The sequence below is a fragment of the Atractosteus spatula genome, chromosome 18, assembly GCF_055471065.1.
Source record: "Atractosteus spatula isolate fAtrSpa1 chromosome 18, fAtrSpa1.hap1, whole genome shotgun sequence".
In the NCBI taxonomy this organism is placed as follows: Eukaryota; Metazoa; Chordata; class Actinopteri; order Semionotiformes; family Lepisosteidae; genus Atractosteus; species Atractosteus spatula.
The window spans coordinates 14,456,785-14,479,396 of record NC_142723.1 but is presented as its reverse complement, the minus strand read 5'-3'; the positions used below and the strand labels follow the sequence as shown (position 1 = coordinate 14,479,396).

General features: G+C 43.7%; 1 protein-coding gene across 1 annotated transcript in view; it reads right to left on the bottom strand.

The window, feature by feature from the left end:
• Positions 1–1,985: 1,985 nt before the first annotated feature.
• Positions 1,986–22,612, bottom strand: part of mpripa (myosin phosphatase Rho interacting protein a) — a 167,242-nt gene continuing 146,615 nt past the window's right edge. The window contains exons 15-25 of the mRNA XM_088936349.1: positions 20,638–21,277; positions 20,137–20,253; positions 14,922–18,782; positions 11,993–12,140; positions 10,565–10,670; positions 10,036–10,195; positions 9,396–9,503; positions 8,353–8,439; positions 7,880–8,042; positions 6,903–6,988; positions 1,986–2,459 (exon numbers count right to left, since the gene is read on the bottom strand). Of these exons, the coding sequence (XP_088792475.1) occupies positions 2,388–2,459; positions 6,903–6,988; positions 7,880–8,042; positions 8,353–8,439; positions 9,396–9,503; positions 10,036–10,195; positions 10,565–10,670; positions 11,993–12,140; positions 14,922–18,782; positions 20,137–20,253; positions 20,638–21,277 (5,548 nt within the window). The 3' untranslated portion in view covers positions 1,986–2,387. The remainder of the gene's footprint in view (positions 2,460–6,902; positions 6,989–7,879; positions 8,043–8,352; positions 8,440–9,395; positions 9,504–10,035; positions 10,196–10,564; positions 10,671–11,992; positions 12,141–14,921; positions 18,783–20,136; positions 20,254–20,637; positions 21,278–22,612) is intronic.

Sequence of the window (22,612 nt, the reverse complement as noted above, 5' to 3'; positions counted from 1 at the left end):
GGATGAGATTTCTTTTTGAATTTGTATTTCTTTAACTCCATCCTTGACAAAAGATCTCAATGCAGGGGTTCTGCGGTGCGAATCGCAAAGCAAAAACATCCGGGAACAGAGTTTGACCTTTGAAACCGAGCATCATTGAGGGCTGGAGACTCTTCAGTTTATTCCCAATAACGTGTGTGTACAGTCAAACTAAAAAATATATAGATATTTATAGTGCTAGTAGCAAGGATATAGATTTAAAACGGATAAAATCACAAAAACTAAATTCTGTGTAACAAATATTTACATGGCGTGCTTTGAATACTATACAGTTGTTTTTTTCAGCTTGAAAGCGAGACAAAACATCTCATAACCAAGAAGCCAAGAGACTCATGTAGCTGAGCCGCAGCCTAGACAACACAAAGTGTTCAGAAACACAGCCTTGCCATCGGCGGGATCACTGTTGATGCTCATTCAGCCTGTCACGAGAGGGGGTGGGAACACAAATCTCAGCGGCTCTGCTACCCAGGAACAAGGCCAGCTTCACAAAGGGACATCGGCCGCTCTAGTTTCAATCACGTTAATACCGTTTTGGTTCAACCCGATTGCACCTCACCTCAGTAATGTTGTGTTCCAGCGACACTGCAGAGAGAGTACAATCAGAATAAAACAAAAGGGAAATCATCCTTTTGATTTTCACAATTTCTTCCAGCGATTTCTTCCGCGGTGAGCAGCTTTATTTAGAATGGAGTTCACCAGACATTATTTTGTAGAACTACTTTTTAGTATTATCAGTGTTAATATTATCACATTTATTTTTAAATTCATTTTTAAACATTCTACCGTAGCAATTATTAATCATTTGATCTATTCACCTACTTGTAATGATCAGATTACTCTTTTAATATGTTTGAACAAATCTTAATATGTTAAATCATTTCTTGGGGACAGGCCTAAATTTTACTCGACTTTATTTTTGGTCTAACAGTGTATTTGTAACCCTGCAATAAAAAAAGGCAAAATAAAGACATTTGAAGCCGCCTATGTTAATACACAGCTTTTTTGGACAGCTGAGACTGCAAAAATAATTCTGCTTCAATTCCTCTGTGTAGAAGTTAAAAGGTGCTCACCATAGGTGTATACTGTAGGTCACTTAAAAAATTTCTACTATGTTCACTACCATCCTTCTACACAGTACTGTGATAATTTGTTTTATTCTTCAACGTGTTTTTTAAGTAAGTTGGAAAATGGCTTTTAAGGAAATTAAATGTTTTCAAAAGTTTCTGGAACATAGGAAAATGCTTTTAGGGAATACTGAGACATCCTTACTTCTCAAAATATTTCTTGTGTCAGTGTAAAGTGGGTACTTGGCTTCTTTCGTCTGCTAGAGATAAAAATGTGTGGATATTAAATATTAAATCAATAAAAAATGGGGAAAAAGACATCCTAAAGATGGTATTCCTAGGTTTCAAGGACAAAAAAGGACATATATCTCAGCATCTGTGATATGTTCTGGTGAGAGAGGCATATTTGGAAATCTTGTCATTTTTGAAATTGTCAAAATATTCCCTGAAAGAAAAAAAAAAGGAAAATGAAGGACTGCTTTTTAATCAAGGAACTGCAATCCTCGTGTGGTAAGTGGAAATATCTGTGTACTGCAGAAGGAAACCTTAATTTGAAAGGAAGCATCTTCCACACTGGTGATGTGTGTGAGAGCATGGATACAACATTATCTCTGCTCTGCTAAAATGACAACCAGGGAACAGATTATTCACTCTCCTATCTTCCCAATCCAAAATGAATAGTTAACTGCAATATTGCCACTACTTCCAAAATACACATACTTGTGTACTAAATATTTAAAATTCTTCCCAGCACCCTTGTTATCAGTTTAACTATGTGAAATTACAGCGCAAAATATATATGGTTGTCACAAAATACTTCCACAACTTCTCAAATCTTTTAATTGCCTACTTAATTTTGTTTTTAGAATTATAGAGCACATCTGAATGCAATAAGCCTTTATTTTTAACTTTTAATGGCTGCACGTTGAGTTTCAGAACTATATAATTGTTCTTAGCACAATGTACACAAGGTGGTGAAAAAAACCCCACATATTCAATGCACAGTGTCCTCATTTCCAAAGAAGTAGTAAAATAAGTACGAGTTGTACGGCAATTTATAGTGAAACGACAGGAGGGATTGGACATAATTGACTTTACGGTTGTGCTCCTCAAAAATGACAAATGACTAATTGGATTTCTAGCGCTTTTCCTCGGCTGCTGGTTTTCACACGTCATACATTTATCCGAAATAAATCGCGAAAGGTTTTGTGAATTCTGTCCGCGCCGCCCACAGCCCAGCTTGGTCGAGTACAGTATGACCACTGTGGCATGTCGGGTGTCAGGTCAGATCTTCTTCGAGTCTCTTGCCTCAAACAGTTTCAGGCGCTCTTGCACTGTCAGCCCCTCCTTCAGGCTCTGTTGGAGAGAAGCGAGAGAGGGAGAGGCAGCGTTAACTCGAGCCCCGGCTGCTGGGGAGGCACACTCTTGTCTCAGTGATTCCCAGAGATGTTCACCGTGCGACTGCCAGCACTCCACCGCACAACGTTGGAAGAGAAACTCAGTGTGGGGTCAACGGTAGAGCCCTGCCATTTTAAAATGGGCGCAGCCACTGTGCTGGCCACCAACCCGATGAAATTATTGTCCAACGTTTCTGTCACGCTCAATGCAAGCATGGTAGCATTATGAATCACTGCCGGTCTTGCACCACGTGGCACGTGGGACACACAAGCCCCCAGCTGCCACACAGGCGTGGGTTTGTATATTAAGCTGTTTTATCACCATTGCATTGCATCACCTTGTGTTAAGGAGTGCCCATTTTAAAGTGGCAGGGTGTAAACTATCCCCCCAGAGCTGTCCGATACCTTTCCCGCCCTGAACAAAAAGTGCAGAGGCCTCCTTAAGGAACACCAGACCAAATAAAATCCATGGGCTTATGTCCCCCTCCATGACATTTTAAATTACGTTATTTACGTTTATGTTTTAAATTTTCATCATTTCATTTCCTGCATGTATCATATCCTATTCATGAGTTTTTTAAAGCCTCATTTCTTGATGAAGCTGAAATGTTTCTTTGCCATCATTAATGCCTGCAAAAGCCCAAATGGCTTCATTTATATCAGCTAGAAGCAAATACGAGAAACCGATCAACATTTCAGCTGCGGTGCAGACTGACTAATATTCTGTGCAAGAATAAACCGGGGCCTTTCTCTCATTTGGCCGATGCAGGTCTTCAGAAACGTGTCATTCTGGATAGCAAAAACAAACAAATAAATAAGGAAACAGGAGGATATGAACACATATAACAAATGAAACAATGAAAATAAAAATGAAGTCAGGCTGTTCCTTATTAAAGGCCGGATTTTCAAATGACATTTTGAAAATGGATATAATTTATTTCAGCTGTGTAGTCAGAGGTGCTTAAATTCAGGTTATAAATTAGCATTGGTACAATGTGTAATTTGTACATGACTGAAAGCTGTTTATTTAGAGAGCCTGAAAACCTGCGTTTTGAATGTGATACTACTGGAGGCCTGATACTGGACAACCTGATAGAGTGAGATACATTGGGAACCACTGGAGTGCTTTAACATTAAATACTGCCGACACTGACAGGGCATGCTGAGGGGTTAGTCTTGAGTGCTGTAGAAAATGGAAGATATTAATACACATTTATGGGAATACCTGTTTTTCCTAGCATGACATCTAAATTCATTTCTAATAACAATTTCTAATAACCAGCAAACTTTCTGACACCTCTTTTCAATGGATGTAAAGATGAACAAAATACACACAGGTTAGTTAACCTGGTTAATGTACAAATAATTCATTTAAGCTTTATTGCCTTGCTGAAAGCTTGCAGCCTGAATAAGAGCAGATACTGCCAAGCATTCTGTAGTATTGTTGTTGAGTGCTGTACTGTCTGAAAATAATCGCTGTCATGTCCCTGTGACAATGTATTAATTCCACCTACATTTAAAAGGGTACATGTATGTAGCAATGAGAGATCTTTGGTGGGGGTTGTACAGAACAGATATTTGCCATTAAACGGTCAGAGCAAGCACAGAGTTAAAAAAAAAAAGTGGTTTGCTCACTTTCAAATTTCATTCAACATTTGTGTGCTCAGACATGATCAGAAACATGCATATCCCATAACCTTGTCTGTCTTTCAGGAGTTACAATGAGAGCTATACACCAAAATGGGAAGATCTTGGCAATATCCTCAGCATATCAAGAGTGAATGAAAAAGGGGCACTGTCCAAGATAACAATCTTAATCACTGACTTTGAAATAAATCAGTGAAGCTGTCTCTGCAATAACAGTAACCATAGTACACAACTGTTAAATTGCCCGTTTCTTAACAGTGTGCACAACAATATGCAACCATTTAAACTACTAAAACCCTACCAAGGACAGGGAATGACCATGCATACTTTGTCAGAATCAACCATCAGAGATTATTACTGATGGGGACAACACTGTAAGTTGTCAGACTCTGCAAATCCCAGTGGTCACTGCATGACAAGATGAGACACCCTCAACCTGGGCCTATTACACACTTAATCCTGATCAGAGTCAGCTAATGACACAGATCAGACCCTTGATATTTACTATAAGGTAAGAGCCACGCATTAGAAACAATTCATCAGTCTATATGTTCAAGGATGCTGGCAATCACACCTCTACTGATGTTCACCAGAAGAAGGAGGATTCAAATTACATTAATATAATCTAATTTAAAAGTATCTCTAGTAGTTCACCCTTCTTTACAACTTCACTCTGATGAAACTGACACACCTTGGAAGCAAGACTAAATGTACAGTGAATCCTTTTTGTGTGCACGCTAATTGTTTCAAGCTTCTGCTCAGATAATAAAAGAATCTAACCACATTTTCCTGGAAATAAATAGAACCGATATGCTGTGATTCCATAATAGAGAAGGATTTGAGATTTGGTGTGGTCAGTCAGCTCATTGCAGACTTGCAATAGATGTTATTCCTCCTTGTACCTCAGAAATCTCCAATTTATTACATGACATGCCAGTCCCTAGAATAATCTATTTTTTTATCTGTTGCTGTTAGGATCTCATTGCTTTTGTTTAACTGACCCAATTGTCAACTTATAATCAGTTTAGACTCACTGAACCACTTCAAAAGCTCAACTATGAATTGTTTTAATAATTAAGGAAGAGTTCACTTCACAAGTGCTGTGAGAAGGTGGCCCCAGTCTAAGAGGACTTGCAGAGTGAGAACGCTTTTATGTGCATTTTTGTCAAGATCCATTCCATATCGTGTTTAGCAATATGACTTGTTTTGGGAGAGCAGGACACAATTTGAAGAGCATCTTAAATGACGTAATTTATAATTTACTGGATTTTTTACTTGATCTTCAAGGGTGGTTTTGAGGTACCTTCTAGGGAATCCTACTGTTCCGAATGAAACATTACTGGCAATATTGACCATATGCCATTTGTACAGTTCCTATTTGTAATGAAGAGATCAAAATGGAAAGATAATTCTAAAAATGCATTGTGACACATGCACACAATACCAGGAGCTGGAAAAACATGTGAAAGGATATCACGATAGTTTGTTCCCAGGGGAAAATCCCCAAATAGGATGAAGTCACTGTGCTACAGCAGGGGCAGGAAATCTTGACTTTTCCATTCAATTAGAAGTATGACATCTCTATCTAATATTTAATTTAGCTTTAGCAGTCTGCAAGGATTGGGCAATAATGTTTAATAATGTGCACAATGGACTTGCTTAGGCTGGAGTCCTATGTTGCAATGCAATGGAAAGACCAAGGTTTGCCTCCCCCTTCCCTGTTAGAAACAACCAAGCTTGAGAGCAGTCTTGGAGACAAATGGACATGTGGCATGCAGGATGGGTGACACTCTATGCAGTTACCTAGATCACAGGCATACCCACTCCCTGGCAGTCATCAGCTGTCCCATGAGACCTGCTCAATTACAGACTGTCAGGGCAAAAGATGAAGGACAAGCTTAGACACACACACACACACACGGTTACTGCACATGTGCAAACGAGAAACAGTGCATAAGGCTGAACCTGACATCTCAACACAGAGGCACTGGACATCTTGTACTGTACCCCACGATGTACTCCAACGCAGGCGCTGGTCTAGTCAACTGCTTAGTAATGTAATCAAATCAATTATCAATTGTGAAAAGATCAATCACAGATAAAAAGGCTGGATCTTGTCACCATCCCCCAGAAAAAAAAAAGGTATGAAGGTGTGGAGATTGACTATCTCAGCCAATTAACTTCTGTAAACAAATTTCTATTGCTCCACATTACTAGGCAACAAGTATAGCAGATCAAATGCCTGAGAGTTTACACAGGAAAATATTTTCTAGGTTATTGTAGGTTATGTATTGTGCTTATCGTCATTGTAAATATTTGATTGGGTATTTCCAATTAAAGCTTTTCCAGAGATGCTACTTAATTCAGCAGTCATTGCCTTTAATTGCAAGTGATACTGCTTTTTTGAGAATATGACAATTTTGAATGTGCTTTAATTCAGAAATTGCTTTGAAAAACAGTTGCCAGAGACATTCATTTCAGCATTTGGGATGGTTCTGTTCTGATACCAGATGTGTCGGCCTCTTATACTATTGACATCTTGTACAAACAAGTTCTGGGACACAGAAATGGGATATCACCACTCTCTTGTACAAATGTAGGTAGTGGCTGAGGTGCTATAAAATTTAATACAACGTAATGTATGCCAAATTTATACTCTAATGCTGCATTCTCTCTCTGTGGTCCTTCTCTACATAGTCACCAAAAAGAAGAGTTAATCTACTGTGGTCACACTAATCAGGTACACATGACTCACCTTAGACCGCACTCCTCGAATTTGTCGGCTAACACTTGACCTCTCCTTCTTGAGAAAATCAGGATTACTTTTAGATTTCATTATATCTGCAATGCAAAACAGACATGATAAAACAGTCAAAGAAGCACCGAAAAACCACATAAAGATCCTCAGGTCTTCACTCTGGGCTTTTTCAAAGTTACGTTCTCTTTAAACAAAAAAAAAAAGTCTAAATGATAATAGAGTGGCTTTTGTAAGGATTCACAACTGGAGTCAACTATAGATTTACAGTCAAGAACCTTGTTACTGACAGAATGTCCCACACAGGCTGCGCTTTTATTCGTAGTCTAGAACAGGGGTTCACAATTCTGGTCCTGAAGGATCACTCACTTGTCGGTTTCTGCTCTTCTTTATAATAATAATAATAATAATAATAATAATAATAATAATAATTTTAACTGTTTGACAGTTTTTAACTTCAGAAGATCCTGTTTTGACTATTGCATTTAAAAGGCGAATAAAATCTCAAACGTCTGTGTAGTAAAAAGAACTGCAACCATTCCAGTCAAGTAACTTATTAGTGTGTCGTCATCCTCCAGGACCAGCAAAGACAACCACTGCTCGAGAAAACTCGAGCTTTGGGGACACAGGACGTGAAAGCTCACAAAACCTCGGGCAAAAAGCATTTGTTTTTCTTTGGGCGGCTAAAACACTGTATCTTTTCACATGCAGCACACAATTACTCTTAATTACCTCATTTTTACATCAGGACATTAACCATCGGATATCCAAAAACCTCAACCAAGGCAAAAGCCTTTGTCCAGTTTTTAAAACTCTGTGTTTTCATTAACTAAGAAAACAGTTCTTCTTACACTCTACGGTAGCCTACAAGGCGATATGAGGTACTGTAGGTGTTCCATACCAAGCAAAGAAAGCGTCAGAGAGTGGGTGGAGGTTTGCATGGGAGCATGTGGGTCACACTGGAAAGAGGAGCTCACCATATCCAGACACAGGGGTGCTCTCCGCTGTCTTCTCCCCCAGCGCCTCCGTGGCCACCATCAGCTGCTCCTTCAGCTTCATGATGTCGCATTCCGCCTTCGCTCGCACGATGCTCAGCTCCGTGTAGATGTCCTTGTACTTGTCCGTGGCGTACTTCTTGTCCTACAGAAGGGGGGGGGGGGGGAAGACTAACTTCAGTTAACCCGTGTGTGTGACGTCAGAGACGGATCTTCCTTATGTGACCATTGCAGTTCCGCGCGGGCTCGCGCCCTCCGCCGCTGAAACTGAATTTTACCCCTGAAAAGAGATCATTAGTCTCCATTGCAAATAATCAAGATAGAAACAATAAATGAAAACCGTGCAGAACTAGAAATAAAAAACACAAGATGCTAACATCAAAAACTCTTTTTCAAATGCCCAGTGAAGCCTTGGCACCATTCAATAGACCTGTGAAACTTGTACTTTGATATACCCTTAGTGCAGACTGGAGTTCGTCCTTCAGTGAGTGGATTTCTTGTTTTAGATACTGGATTTCTGATTCCTTGACCCGCAATAAAACCTGTAAAAAAAAAAAAACAGATTAAATCACAAAGAGCTAATTTTATATCCCAGATGAATTTGCACAACCTTGAACCGAGAGAGAAAATAACTTTCTGTCACTCCTGTTTCTCACAAGGAACCAAACTTTTACACAAACACAGCTGTACATGATCACTGGGTGGTACACAGCGCATTTGACATGAAGTCAATGCTAAATTAGATCAACTGAGATTAATTAGATTATTATTAATTTGACAATAATGGATACCTTCCTTGCAGACTATCGTGGCTTTATGTTTTTTTTAAATATACTAGTATGTATTCGTTTTTACACGCTAATTATACTTTTTTTAATGCTCAGAATACGATGCATTTTCAGTGGTTTGCTTTGCAGTTATAATCACCAAACAGTTGTTTATCCAAGTTACAGCCAGCAAATAATAATACTAGCACAAGCCTGTTTCACTTTCTTAACTCCAACAGGGCAAAAAACCCTTTTGAGCTAACAGGAGGTGTTTTTCCGACTAAATATTGAAGTACGAATCTATTTTCTTTCTCCCAAAATATGTGATCCATGACGTGTCATTTCAAAGCACCGAGTAAGAGACATCTGAGAAATCTGCTCTCTTCTCAGGGCCTCTTTTTCACCGAGATCTTCTTCTAACAGTACTTCACTTTTTAAGAACAAAAAAGTTGCAAACAAGAGGAGGCTGTTTGACCCATCTACCCTGTCTGGTAGTTAATACGTAATTGATCCAAAGACCTCCAGCTTTCAAGATCTCTTGAAAGAAACCAGGCTACCGGTTTCAGCAGTATGACACGGTAGCTTGATCCATGCTCCCACAGCCCATTGCATAAAGATGCGCCTCCTGTTTTCGGTTTTAAACGCATTTCAACATGGTTTTCACTTGTGCCCACTTGGTTATTGAAGCGCCAAGCTCCTTTCACAGTGAGGAAGAGGAGCGGGGCCCATACCTCGAGCTCGTAGATGTCCTTGCCGTGAGTGAGAGGTGAGCCAGCCTCCTCCCCGGTGATACTGGACCGCAATCGGGTGATCTCCGCTGCCAGGCGGTTATTCAGCTCCTGCAAGACAACCGCCACTGCAAAGGCTCTCAAAGCGCAAAAAAATAAAAGAGGATACCTTGGAGGGCTTAAATCTTTAAGTATTTTACAGCTGTGACTCGCCGGGGTCTGTAAACATCGCGTTTTACAAAGGGATCAAAACTGTAATGTAACACGATCACCTGTGCAGCACGAACATTGAAAGATCTATTTTTTTTAAGTTTAGCTTCCCCAGCAAAAGCACAAGGGCATTGGGCACGCGTTTTGGGCATTTCTCTGTTCACGTGACAGCCTGTCTACTGCAGCAAATTGTCGAGATTTCCTAAATAATTAAGAATTTAAGTTATGCGCTTTTTCCTCCACACATAAAACAAGGCCCGTGTTTTCAAACTATAATCCCCGGTGAACCTGCTGAGGAATTTTCCAGGTTTCGACCTTTGTCGTGCCAACTTGTGCCGACCTCCACTTGTTTTTTGTTTCTTTTTAACCAGCTCCGGAAGGTCAGGTCTCGTGTCCTGGGATACGGTCTCCCAGGTCGCCCGGCGGCGCTCACCTGATTGTGCGCATTGAGCTCCTGGTTCTCACGCTGGCACTGTCGCAGGGCCTGCCTCTCGGCCTCCAGGGCCTGTGCCAGGTGGGCGTTCTCCAGACACTTCTGGGAATACTGCTCTGAAAGCACCTCCAGCTCCCGGTGGATGGACTGTAGCTCTTCTCTGGCGGTGGGGAGACCAGAGACAAGAAGAAATTCCTATTTCTGCACTGCTGTCATCATCATGGAATAAGCTGAAGCCATTTTTCTTTTGGGTTGGGGCAGTAACACACTATTTCAAAAGTAACACCTTCATTAGCTCATCTGAAGATGACATGGGCCGAACCTGAGGTATTCCGTTACCAGCGAGGATTCACTTTGCAAAGACCTATCGGTGAAGAAACACCTTTCTTTTCCCCTCAACACAGACTTGGCTACACGAAAGCAAAATCCAAAAATGAGCTTCCCGTTCACCATCACCTGTACCTGCTGGATTGCTCTGAAATGGACATTCTCAGGTCACTGCCCAGCAGTCAAAGCGTTGCCCACTTACTCGTACTGCTTTCGGAGCTCCTCGATGTCCGAGTTCATCCCGGTGATTTGGGAGCGCTGGGTCTTCTCCAGCTCTTCTCGGTGTGCGTTTTTCATGGCTTCAATAGCTAACGGGGGAGGGGGGGGGGGGGGAAAGCCAATGACCGTGTTAACCCAGGTAAGGACTGCCGTGGTGAGCTGAGACGCCAAGCTGGGTGCTGTCGTAACAGTGCGGGAGTGGGAGGAGCCGCGGGGAGCACCGGAAAAAGTCGACGCCCCGAGTGAGGGGGCAGAGGCACCGGTGTGAGGTTAGTGAAAACCGGAAAAAAAACGAAAACACAAAAGGGAAAAGCAAAAAGAAAAATGCGCCACTTTGCACAGCAGTGTTCAGTGTTCAGCCTGGACTGTTCCCTGCTTAACGGGGTTCAGCCTGGGGAAAAAGAACCGCTTGGGATGGCGGAATCCAGACTCGGTTATCCCTAGTCAGCGGGATCCAGACTGGATGAAAAGGAGCGCGCGGCCAAAACAAAAAGAGAACTCAAGCTCCAGCCCGGTGGGAGATACAAGGTGGGACAGGAGACAAGGACAAGAAAAGAAAACGAAGGAAAAATACGGCCTTACGCTCGCGTCACAATCCCCTCCGGGGCTGTGGGCGGAACATGTTCCCCTTGCGGGGATCTGCTCATCCCTCCGGGGAGGTGTTCAGTGTGTCTTAAAGGGCCCCCACAGCTGTGGTTGCTAAGGCAACGCGTTGCCCTTAATCCAGGGCTCCACCTCCACACTGAACACGCCCCCCCCCGTGTTATGCCACAGTTTTGATTTTCTGGGGGAATGCAAGCCCCTTTGAATTAAAACGGAAGATTTAATAAACCTTTCTCTTAGATATCGCAATTGTATGGGCTAGCTCCACCACACTCTGTAACAGCTTTTTCCTGCAGGCTGTCAGGCTCCTCAACACCCTGGAATCTATTTGCACCTGCTCCAATTCCAGAGACAGGGTTTAAATTCCCCCAGCGTTTAGTGTATGATGTATTTCCTTGTACTATTCTGTAATGGTCAAATTACACTATGTGTATATCCTGTGTACGCTGCCTTAGTAATTTGCACGATGTGTATCCTTTCTACAGCGTCTATCTCAGTGTCCTGTCTGTATTTGCACCGTGGACCAGGAGGAGCGATATGTCGTTCCACTGTATACTTGTATATGGCTGGAATGACAAATAAACGTGAACTTGATATAAACACTAGCCTTCTGCATGAGTGTCTGTGTCAGACCCTGCACGAAGCACAGTTTCAATACGCTGGCTTTTTTGGAGGGGTCCCTTCCATTTTGTGCTTGGTGTTGTGTCCCACGCCACACACGGCAACCTCGATGTCATGTATGAGGGCTCCATGCTTGCATCGGGGTTCGGTGGTAAAAAGCAACCAGAGGACAAAACGGAGGCCTCACCGGCAATAGTGGCAGCCGTCTCTTCGGCCAGCAGCCTCTCCCGCTCTTCCAACAGCTTGCAGATCTCCCTCTGGTGCTGCCTCTGGATGTCCTCTATCACCTTCTGGTGCGTCTCCTCCATGGCAGCAAAGCCCCTCTCGCATGTCGCCTGGGAAACGGGAAGAATTCGCACCAGGGCCGGTCAAACGCTTTGTTCACCCATCCCACGGGCCTCCGCTCAGGGTCAGCCCCGAGAGCGTCCGAGACCAGCACGGCTGCTCCCCCGGGCTGCCCGCCGTGGCTCGCGATGGTCGTTTTAATCTAGTTTGACATCTACGGAAAAGGAGCAGTGCCCGATCACTGGTTACTGACAGTTAAGGATCATCGAGAAAGATGACGAAATGAAGCATCAGGTCATGGAGGCGAGGAAGGAGGGGAGGGGGTGTCAGGGAAGAAATGAAGTGGGGAAAAAAACATTTTTGAAAGGGCCTTCAGAAATAACTAGAGAGGAAAGCTTCCTTTCAAAACCAAAGCATGTTCTACTTGCAGCGTGTCACTATGACTCCCGTGACACATTTAAGTTAATAAAGGCAGCTGCAGTGCCGTGATTTTTATTGTATTTTTTTTCACTTCTCAGATTTTTCCCCAAGCATTAGGTTTCCTGTCTGCGTGAAAACTGAAACTCTACAAAATGCCACTGAGTCTAGTACGCGTGCTTTGCATACACCAGCTCTGTTGTCATCTCTTGCGCTGGGGTTACAGTCATTCCAAAGCCCACAGGAGGTGTGTGGAGAACTCAGCAGGCTGGTGCTCTTAACAGTGCAGCACTGTCTGTTACTCTAATGTCAAGGTTATTATCCAACTCACCACGAAGGGAGCAAATACAAGCCTCAAAGCAAGATGCAACCCACTGCAGCAGCTATAGATGCTAAAGGTAGTGAACAGCTGGGAAATATTCCATCCAGTACTAAAATCTCCAACAGCAAACGACGTTTGTCTGACAGTAAAAGCACATCATAAAGAGCTGCTAAAAAGGAGGATGTTTCCGGTAGCCTACAGTATGAACCATTGAATTCTCTCACTACTTTACATGAAACCTCAGTGTTTTCATATCATCTGTGGTTAGTGCAAATGTGTATAAAGTTTACACTTGCTTTTGTGCCCCGTGTACATCTTGAAGAAAGCAAAAACAAGCTTCACCACAATTTCAATGCCATGCAATACCACTGCTATACAGGGAGTTGGCTGCAATGCAAAGCTTTGAACCGGGCGCAGAAGATGCAATGTGGACATAAGCTCAGGTGAAAGTAAATCCTGGATTTTGGTCATTCTGGGTAAAGCATCAGGTCAGAGGGGTTTAAGCAGAATTTTAGCAGGCTTACTGTATTGTGTTCTGATGTTGCTCTGGAAACCATCATATAAATCACGGCTGACTGAAAATTAAAGGTGTCTGCTAAATATTCTCCCTGCCGCCTTCACTCAATGAAAGCACAGAGCACTGGAGTACAGTTCCTGACAGGACAGAAGCCCAGAGATGTGGATAACATTAGCTAACTTCTGCTGTAATCACTGGGCTATGACCAAAGTAGTGTATGCTTGTTTTCTCCACAACAGCAATACAATACGTGTTAGAATCGCAATTGTTAGAATTGAATGACTTTAAAATAAGGTACGTTCTCCACTGACATACTTACGACACTGCTGTGCTAAGTTTTTATGCTACTGATTCATTAACCATTTTCACTTGACCAGAAGTTACTGAAGGTTGCTTTGGATAAAAGTGTCTGCCAAACGAATAAAGGAATAATTGGACATCAGTCTGAATAATGGAATACCTCCCCATGTTTTCAGAGAAAAAAAAATGAAAGGAAGAACCAGTCATGCACGATGGCCTCAGATCCAGAAAAGGTGGAAGACTTTCAGAGGTAAAACATTCCATTGGCTTGTCTTACAGTGCTTCTGCTGCACTGTCTCTGCATTTCAAGCCACCTATGTTAAACAGCTTCCATGATGCAACACAGTATGTCAGTGGTGTGTTTATCATGGAGAGCAAACAGCATGGGATATGAGATGGGAATATGGGAGTGGAAGGTATGTAAAGGATTTATTTGGTTTATTAACAAGGACATGGATTTAAAGTTGCAATGGCATCCTTAAACAAATGTCATTTTTCAGGAGCTTCTCATCTCTGAATTTGGAAAATCCAGGAAATTGGCCTCAATTACTTCACAACAGACACCAAGTACAAGAAGTGTCTCTTGTTTCAACCTTCTTTTTTATGGAACTGTTATAAAAAATGAGAGTAAAAAGCCCCCTTTCTTTAGAAAGTCTCGGCCTTTAATGTGGATGATCCAAAAGATTGTTAAAATATTAAAATTCAGAAATCCAGCAAAAATACCAGCAAACCCTTTCTAAAACAGCAGACTCAGCTCACCATTACATAACTAGAGAAGAGCACTGGACTGTTTCAATACAGTAGCTCACAATAGCAAATCAAGCCATTGTTAGCTCACTCATATTTCAAACAAAAGTGACTGAAACCTCAAACACTTAAACGCCTGGGATGATGCACTTTTTGAATTTTACAGACTGTACAAGATGAAAAGGTTAGGCCTTAAAAAAACTGCTTCCAAGTTGTTATCATCAAATTCCTGGGAAAAATTCAGACTGAAAATGTTTTGCACGTTTCTGAGGGCACTGCGCGACATTTAAAATAACATTTGACACAAAAAAAATCACTTTTGACCCTGGAAAATTTCAGCAAACAAAGGCCTAAATTTTAAGAAGCTCATTCATTCAAGGAGCAAATTGGTAAAGATCAACAAAGCTTCCTACAAAGCTTTTGGCAAGTCCATTTTTCTGTTTGCGGCACAAACAGAGCTGTAATGAGCCATTGCAACCTGAAATCCACAGATAAAGCCTAGAAGACTATAACAAAACATCTAGAAACCTTTAAGTTTTCAAAGTCTTTTTGGTATTTCTCCCTCAGGCTGGACACATCTCCCTCCAGGTGCTTGTGCTCCAGCTCGTCCCTCATTGCGTTCATCTGTGTCTCCAGCTCCTGGATCCTCTCCCTCAAAACGGTCATAGAATCCAACTCCGTCTTCGCCTCTTGGGATTGCGTCCCATCAACCTTTTCCGCTGGCCGGGAGTTTTTGGGAGGTGAGCAGACCTCTGCGGGCGAGTCCTCTGGATGCTTGGACTTCAGCTTCTCCACGGTCTCCTGCATGGCTTTGATGGTCTGAGTGTAGTGGCTGTGCAAGTGCTGCATCTCTTCCTCGTGGATTCGTTGCAGTTCCTGTATTTTGCTATGAAAGTTGTCCTCCAGCTTTTGGATGTGCGCCTCGTGCCTGTCCTCCGTGTTCTCGATATCTAGCAACACGACTTCCAGCTTCCTCTGGCTTTCGGCCGTGCTGTCCTTCAACGCCGCCTCCGCCGTCTTCCTTTTCTCCTCCGCTCGGTGCAGCTCTTGCTCATACCTGTTCTTCAGCTCTTCCATTTCCTGTCGGAAATGTTCCTCCATCTGCACGAGGCGTTCCTGCTGCAGAGAGAGCTCTGCCATGTGTTGGGAGACCTCTCCTTTCAGGGCTTCGTTCTCCTCCTTGAGGTTCGAAACGGTCTGAGCAAAGCTCCGCCGCTCTTCTTGCAAGGAGCTTTCGTACCGCTTGCGGATGGCGTTCACGTTTTTCGCATGCTCTTGACACAAGACATCCATGCTTTTGCAGGCCTCCCTACATTCCTTTAAGTCTCTTTCATGGTCTGCTCTTAGCTTGCAGGCCACATAAGCTATCTGAGCCTGAACCATGGCTTCTCGCATGAAAAGGGAACTGCTGTCGCTGATATGTCTGTGAGAAGGAGGCACACAGGAAATGTCCATTAACCTGTGGTGGCCAATGCCTTTGTCTGTGTTGCAGGTAGTCTCCATCTCTTGAGACAAATGCTGAAGAATGCCTGCCTGCCTTTTCAGTTCATCAGCTAGCTTGTCTCGCCCCACAAGCGGGGGTTCTATTGCATCTATGCTACAGGACGGCAAATCTCTCTGAAGGTGCTTGTCGACAATCTGTTCGGCTAAGTTGTGGGCCTCCTCCATCTTAATTTGCTCTAAGTAAGGAGCAAGCTCAGGAGGGCTGATGTCAGCCAAAGTTCTCCCTTGTTCACCACTAAACTCATCACTAACTTCCTGAATGACCCGGTCAAACTCTGGCATCTTGTAAGCTTTTACAATTGCTTTCAATGTATGATCTCTATGTTCAAGATTCCTGTGAGCTTCAAGGAGATCCTCCTTAACCTTTTGAAGTTTCCGCTCATAAAATTGCTTCAGATTTTCCACTGCAAAAGCAAGCTCCGCTTTAATGCAGGCATTGCTCATTACTACGCTATCGGTTTTCCCTGCAAGGTTGTCCCCCGATGACTGAACACCTTGACTAACCTCTTCCTTCTCCTTAAACTGCATCTTGAGCTTCTCCACTTCACCCCAAAACTCACTTTCTAATATTAGCTTCTGGGTTAAGACATCTGCATAGGCAATTGCAACATATGACTCATCACTCCTTTTCAATTTCTCAGCCTCCTGACATACTGTGCTAAGTCCCTGCAAAAGGTCTAAATTTGGATTTTGAATAGAGAATGCCATCTTGTTTAAAACCAGTGCCTCAAACGCTAATGTTTTGGCAAACAGTTTGATCTTGTCCTCATCCGATAGCTCATGTACCATTACCTCCTTGTTCAGAGTTTCCTGGTATTGCAGCTGTTGTTCTTCTAAACCACTTCCTCCCTGCTGAATATAAATAGTGGCATTGACCAGCTCTGTCTCAATTTCTGACAATGTTTGTAGCTGTTTATCTGTGCTATCATCTTTGTGGCTCTTAAGGATGGACTGGACTTTTTCCCTGCTTAATTCTACACAAGCTAAGGCCTTTTCATATTTAGCATTCACTGCTTTGATACAGCATCTGGTTTGTTGAGCAAATGTGCATCTCTTGTTCATTTCCTCCTGGAGCTGAGATGTTAGCTTGTCTACTTTGGACAGGCTTTCTGTCAGCTGCTCTTTGAGCTCTGTCTCGGTTTTCGACCATTGGCTATGGTGTTCCATCATGGACTCGAGTTGTCTACTCTGTTGCGCTTCCAACTTTAACGTGATGTCTTTGAGTTTCTCTTCTGTCACATACAGTTTGGTTTCTAGTGAGTGGATAATTGAAATAAACTTATCTGGATCACCACTTGTGGAAGAGATAGTACACTGGTAGGGTGGATCAGAAGATCCACTCTCCTCTGAAAGGGATCGATCTTGGCTGGTATCAGAGGATGTGCTACTCATCCACATTTTCTCTGTGCCATCTGGATGGACATACTTTTGGCAGTGTATACTTGAAAATCGTATCCTCTGTCTTTTAGCAAGTGAAACGCCAAAGTCAGTGTTTGCTTTAACTTTCGGTCTAACATCAGCAATTGGCGCAGTTTCACCTACAGGTGAAGAAGACTCCTCTTTTTTCTGCATGCTTTCAAGGACATCACAGTCTTCTTGAAGCTTGCTGTTCTCCATTTGAAGGTCGGCATAGCCCAGCTGCAGATCACTGAGATGTTGTTCAAGCTCTGTTATGCGATCCTCTGCCATTTCTAACTTGGCTTGCAAATCTCTCTCACTGTCGCTTGCCTCCACCTGGACGTGACCCATTTTTGAGAGCAGTTCTTCTTTTGCTCGAAGTCTGAATTCCGTTTCTTCCAAGCTGCTCCCCAGAGCAGCCATTTTTACCAGGGCTTCATTGAGGTCCTGCTCTTTCTTCTCTACCAGCTTCTCATACATCTCCTTTGCTTCCCTGATTTCCTCTTCCTTTTCTCTGAGAACTCTGTTGATCTTCTGGAATTCCTCTGACACCTTCTCAAAGGAATGCTCCAGGTTGTAGTAGTCAGTCTCCTCCGTTTTTAGCCGAGATTGCAGCTTGGCCACTTCGTTGTCGGCTTCCGTTATCTGGTTGATCAGTTCTTGGCACCTGCAGGTCAGCTGATCTTTCTCCTCTTCCAGCTCATGGATATTTTCAGTGAGCTTATGGATGGTGGCCGTCTTGAAAGCCAACTGCTCTTCAAGCTGGTGGACCACCTCGCTGCTCTCTAGACCAGTGGCCCGTTTCTCCTTCAGCAGGTCTTCAACTTGTAGTTCTGCCTCCTGAAGTCTGTCCTCCAGCTCCCGTGCCTTCCCCTCTGCTTCTGCCAAGCTCTCAGACAGAGACTGCTTCTCCTTCTCCAGGCTTTCCTTCAGAATCTCGCAGTTTCTCGAAAGCCTCTCCTCCTTCAAGGCCTGGGCCTGTTCTGTAGCTGTCAGCTGACTGGTGACGTCTTTCAGCCTATCTTGCAGCTTCTGCACCTCCTTAAGATAGTCCTTCTGCAAGGCCTGCTGTCGCTCCAGGTCTCGCAAAGCTTGAGTCTTTTCCAGAAGAAGAGCCTCCACATCCTTCAGCCTGTCCTCGCTGTCTTTCAGCTGAGTCTGAAGAGTCTGCTCGTTGTGCTCCCACTCCTCCATGCGCTCTTTAAACTTCTCCTGTTCCATTTTCAGCTCGCTCCTCATCTTGGCTACAGTTTGCTCACTGATTAGAATCTCTGCCATGGCATTATTGAGTTTGGTCTGCAGGATCTGGATTTCCGACTCATGGTGTCTGATGACGTCCTTGGCCTCACTGTAGCTGCGCTTCAAAGCTTGGACCTGCTGGCTTGTGAGGTCGTGACGCTGCCGTTGAGCCTCCAGCTCGTTTTGAAGGTCTTGGTTGAGCTTATGGAGCCTTTGCCAGGCTCCTGTCGGTGAGGTTGAAGAGTCATTCTTTAAGAAACCGATTAGACATGAGGTTAGTCACACTCTTTTTCTCCTGACACTGAGCGTCACACCTCTGGAGAGAAGGTACAAAACTTTTTATTTCCCCCCCCCACCCCCCGTAAACTCAGAAAGCCTACTGATGCTTCAAAGCTTTCCACTGTGCTTTTTCAGGGAGGTGTCTGCAAGATGCTTGCAAAGCCAACAACTAAAAAATAAAGGGGACAAAACCAGAAGTGCTCAATTTCTGCATACACTGCAAGCCACTAAAAAAAAAAGTGCATTTTGTAATTTCAAAGTCATAGAAGACAGCAGGGGATATTCTGCTACCAACTACAATGGTACAGTATGCAACATTTGATAAACAGAACAGTACTGTATGTATGTAAAAACTGAATTATATTTACAGCTATACCCGCGTCTGTGCAAAGCATAAGAAATATCCAATCACATACAATCCAACTACGGGAAAAATCTCTCCTCAATGGGAGTTTGGCATGACCATAAATAAATATTATACTTTAGATAAGTAATACATATAAAAGGGTGTCTTGGTACTGCTATTATGTATATCATTATGTATAGTATATAGCTGGGATGTACAGTCGGGATTCTATTTTATGTTATGAAGGATATCATACAATATGCAAACAGTGAACAGAGTGAGTCCAAATTAAAATGTGACCATGCATTTTCTCCCACAAACCCAAAGGCATGCAAGCAGAAGCCAGAAAGGAAGAAATCACACAAAAAAAGAGGAAAAAGCACAGCCCAAAGCTTCTCTGAATTCCTCTCTTACCTTAGTTTCGTTCACGCCAATGATATCCCAAAGATGTGATGCTCAGTCAAAAAAATCATTAGTCAGAATTCATGCTTCAACACCACAACCATGCAAACTTGATTCCATTCCCAGTCTTGTTAGTGAAGATCAAATAAGGCCACAAACACTTGTGTCAACACGTTCCTATATGCACAACTCAAGGTGCTGTCAAAGTTTGAAATCATAAACAGTTTAGACAACCAGCACATTTCACTTGGCCTTTTGCGTTAAGTCGTATGTTCTGTGAGCAATACTCTGCAATAGATAGAATAAGGCTGTGAGTTGTCCTACTGTGGAGATGAGTGAATGACAACTTACAAAACGGGGAAAAAAAGAGATCCCATAAAAGTATTTCATTAAAAGAAGTTGGTGTTTTTAGATTTGCAGCTAATTAATATTAAAAACAATTTACATCTGAATCTAAAGCGTTGAGTCTGAAGGTCAGGAGGAGAGAAATCTGGAGTGCCATCTCCATCTCGTTGCGTCTTTGCTTCCCCCCCGGTCGACAGTGTTGAGGTGCTCTCTGTGAATCAGACTGTGTACCTGCAGCACATAGCCCTCTCGCGCACTCTGCTCTCTTCCCCGGGCCTCCTTGAGCTGTTCCTGGAGCAGGCTGTTCTGGTCCTGCAGCTTGGCCAGCACCTTCTGCGTCTGCTCCAGCTGCACAAGAACATGCTTCATTCATGCTTGTCACCTGGGTGCTTTCAAAGTGCTCTAACACACAAACTTTTTTATAACTGTAACTGATGCTTACTTCTATTTCACGTATTTTTACGTGGTTTATGTGTTTTTATGTATACTTGTCTGTGGAAACTGTGCTTTTATTTTAGACATGCGACAAGATGATGTATTGAAGGTATTTACTGTCGTCCCCGCATTTGCGTCTATAGGGTGTAAGTAGGGTCAAACTTACGCGAGCGCGGAGCACAACTATAGCATTTACCATTATTTTAAATAAGAAAAATTCATTTAAATTATGCGAAATTTACAAATTGGGAACCCTCTGTATTTTTGCATTCGGGGGTCAACGACAGTGTCACCCACCTCTTTATCCAGCAGAGCTGCGAGCTCCTGAGGGGGCAGGCGGTCGGCTCCGGGTTCGCAGGTGTGCAGGGTGGCGATGGGCACCTGCTTCTCCTCCCGCAGTGGAGTGGTTTCCACCTGGTGCCAGTGCTGCTCGATCTCTACCTGGACGTTGGGGGGCTTGGTGTCGGGGGCCGGGGGGGTGGGTGGCGAGGCGGGCGACTGGTCCACCTCCATGCGACTGCTCTCTTCCAGCCCCCCGTCCACCGTCTCGAAGCGCCGCCTCCTCTCCTCCCGGCGCCGCGCCCGCTCCCTCTCCAGCTCGGCCGCCTCACCCGAGTCCCCGAGCGCCGCGCCAGAGGAGGAACTGGGAGAGGAAGCGGAGGAGGGGGAGCGGGAGGGGGAGGAAGGGGAGGTAGCGGTTGTGGCGCTGGAGGGGGGGGTGGTGGTGGTGGTGGTGGTGGTGGTCGTGTCCGCTGGCTCGTCCACCTTGTCCTGCGCAGGGCGGAATTCGGCCCAGTCGAAGGTCTTGGAGCGCCCCTCTCGCCGGCGCTCCCGCACCCGGCTTCGGCGCTGCTCCGCGCCGCCCCCGTCCGCCTCGGGACCGGCTGGGCCCTGCTGGATCTCGGCCGCAGCCTTGGCTTTCTCCTCAGGCAGCGAGCTGGGGGAAACAGCGGCCCTGTCAGATCCACTCTGCCCGCCCACCGGAATACGAACTACATCTCCCGACGGGACACCGTCCTGACATTTGAAAAGGGAGTATACCTTACTCAAAGCCCCTCGCACATTTCCGTGGATGGGGGGGGGGGGGGGGTCTGTGAACGGTATTTATGGGGTTTTAACCAAGATTCGGACTTAAAGAAGAGAAGGTTTGCCGTTCACAAGTAAACTCTACAGTGCAGGCAACGATAAATGCCGGCCAGTGCCGCTGCAAAACTCATTTTATGTCGGTAAGACAAGATATAATAATAAACTATATTTTATATAGCCCTTTAAAGGTCAAAGCGCTTAATATGTTTTCAACAGTCCCTTTTAAAAACTGAACATTAACCACGCAGCATAACAGTCTTTCCCTAACTGGACATTACTCTTCTTGTAGCAATATCTCTAAACAAACACAGAAACACTGTTTTCTTTACAAACCTATCTAGCCCTCTCATAAAACGGCCTCGATATACTGGTAAAAGTTCATTCATGAGCATCTCCCTTATATTAACTAATGTCATTTCATTTCAAAACATAGCAAAGAAGACGAGTGGAAGACAATGATAAATACCCTTCAGGCTGCGGTTCTGTGTGTGTTTTCCTGAGGGGCAGGGGAATGTGTCTCCACAGTGTGTTATTAATAATCGACTGTTGGGGGAAGAGACGCTTAAAAAAAAACGGCTGACGAAAGGGTCTATTTCGATCGGTCTGGGGGGGGGGGGGGAAGCCAGAAAAAGTAAGGTGTCCGAGAGGTGTCTGTGGGAGGGAAGCACCAGAAATATCAGACATTTCATCACTCCGAGCCGGCAGGAGGGAAACCGCATACCAGTACAGTATATCTGTGTGTTAAACAAACAGAGTGATGGATGGCTCCCATGAGCTTTTCAACCTCGAGAGGAAAAAAAACCCATGAGGGGTTATTCCTTTCCACTGCCTAAAAAACATTTGGGCCTGTGTTTATAAACCGTTTATCCCATAGTTCGCCTACTGTGAAAACAAAGTATTTTATACCATAAAATGCGATTCTTACAAGGTTAATTTCCTAGAGATATTTTAATGTTTTGTTCAATTATTTTTCAATTATTTTCAAATGTTATTTGTCAATGGGCTCATTTTTCTTTTCATTATAAAGTTGTAAAGGTTGGTTTTTCAGTGGTCCTGGACAAAAATCCAACGACCAGCCTTTCTAGGCCAAACCTGTGTTGTTCAAGTGGTATTTATTAGGAAAATTACAATTACATCAACACTTATTTTTGTTATATCCATCCGACGGGGCCGGATTTTGGTGTTC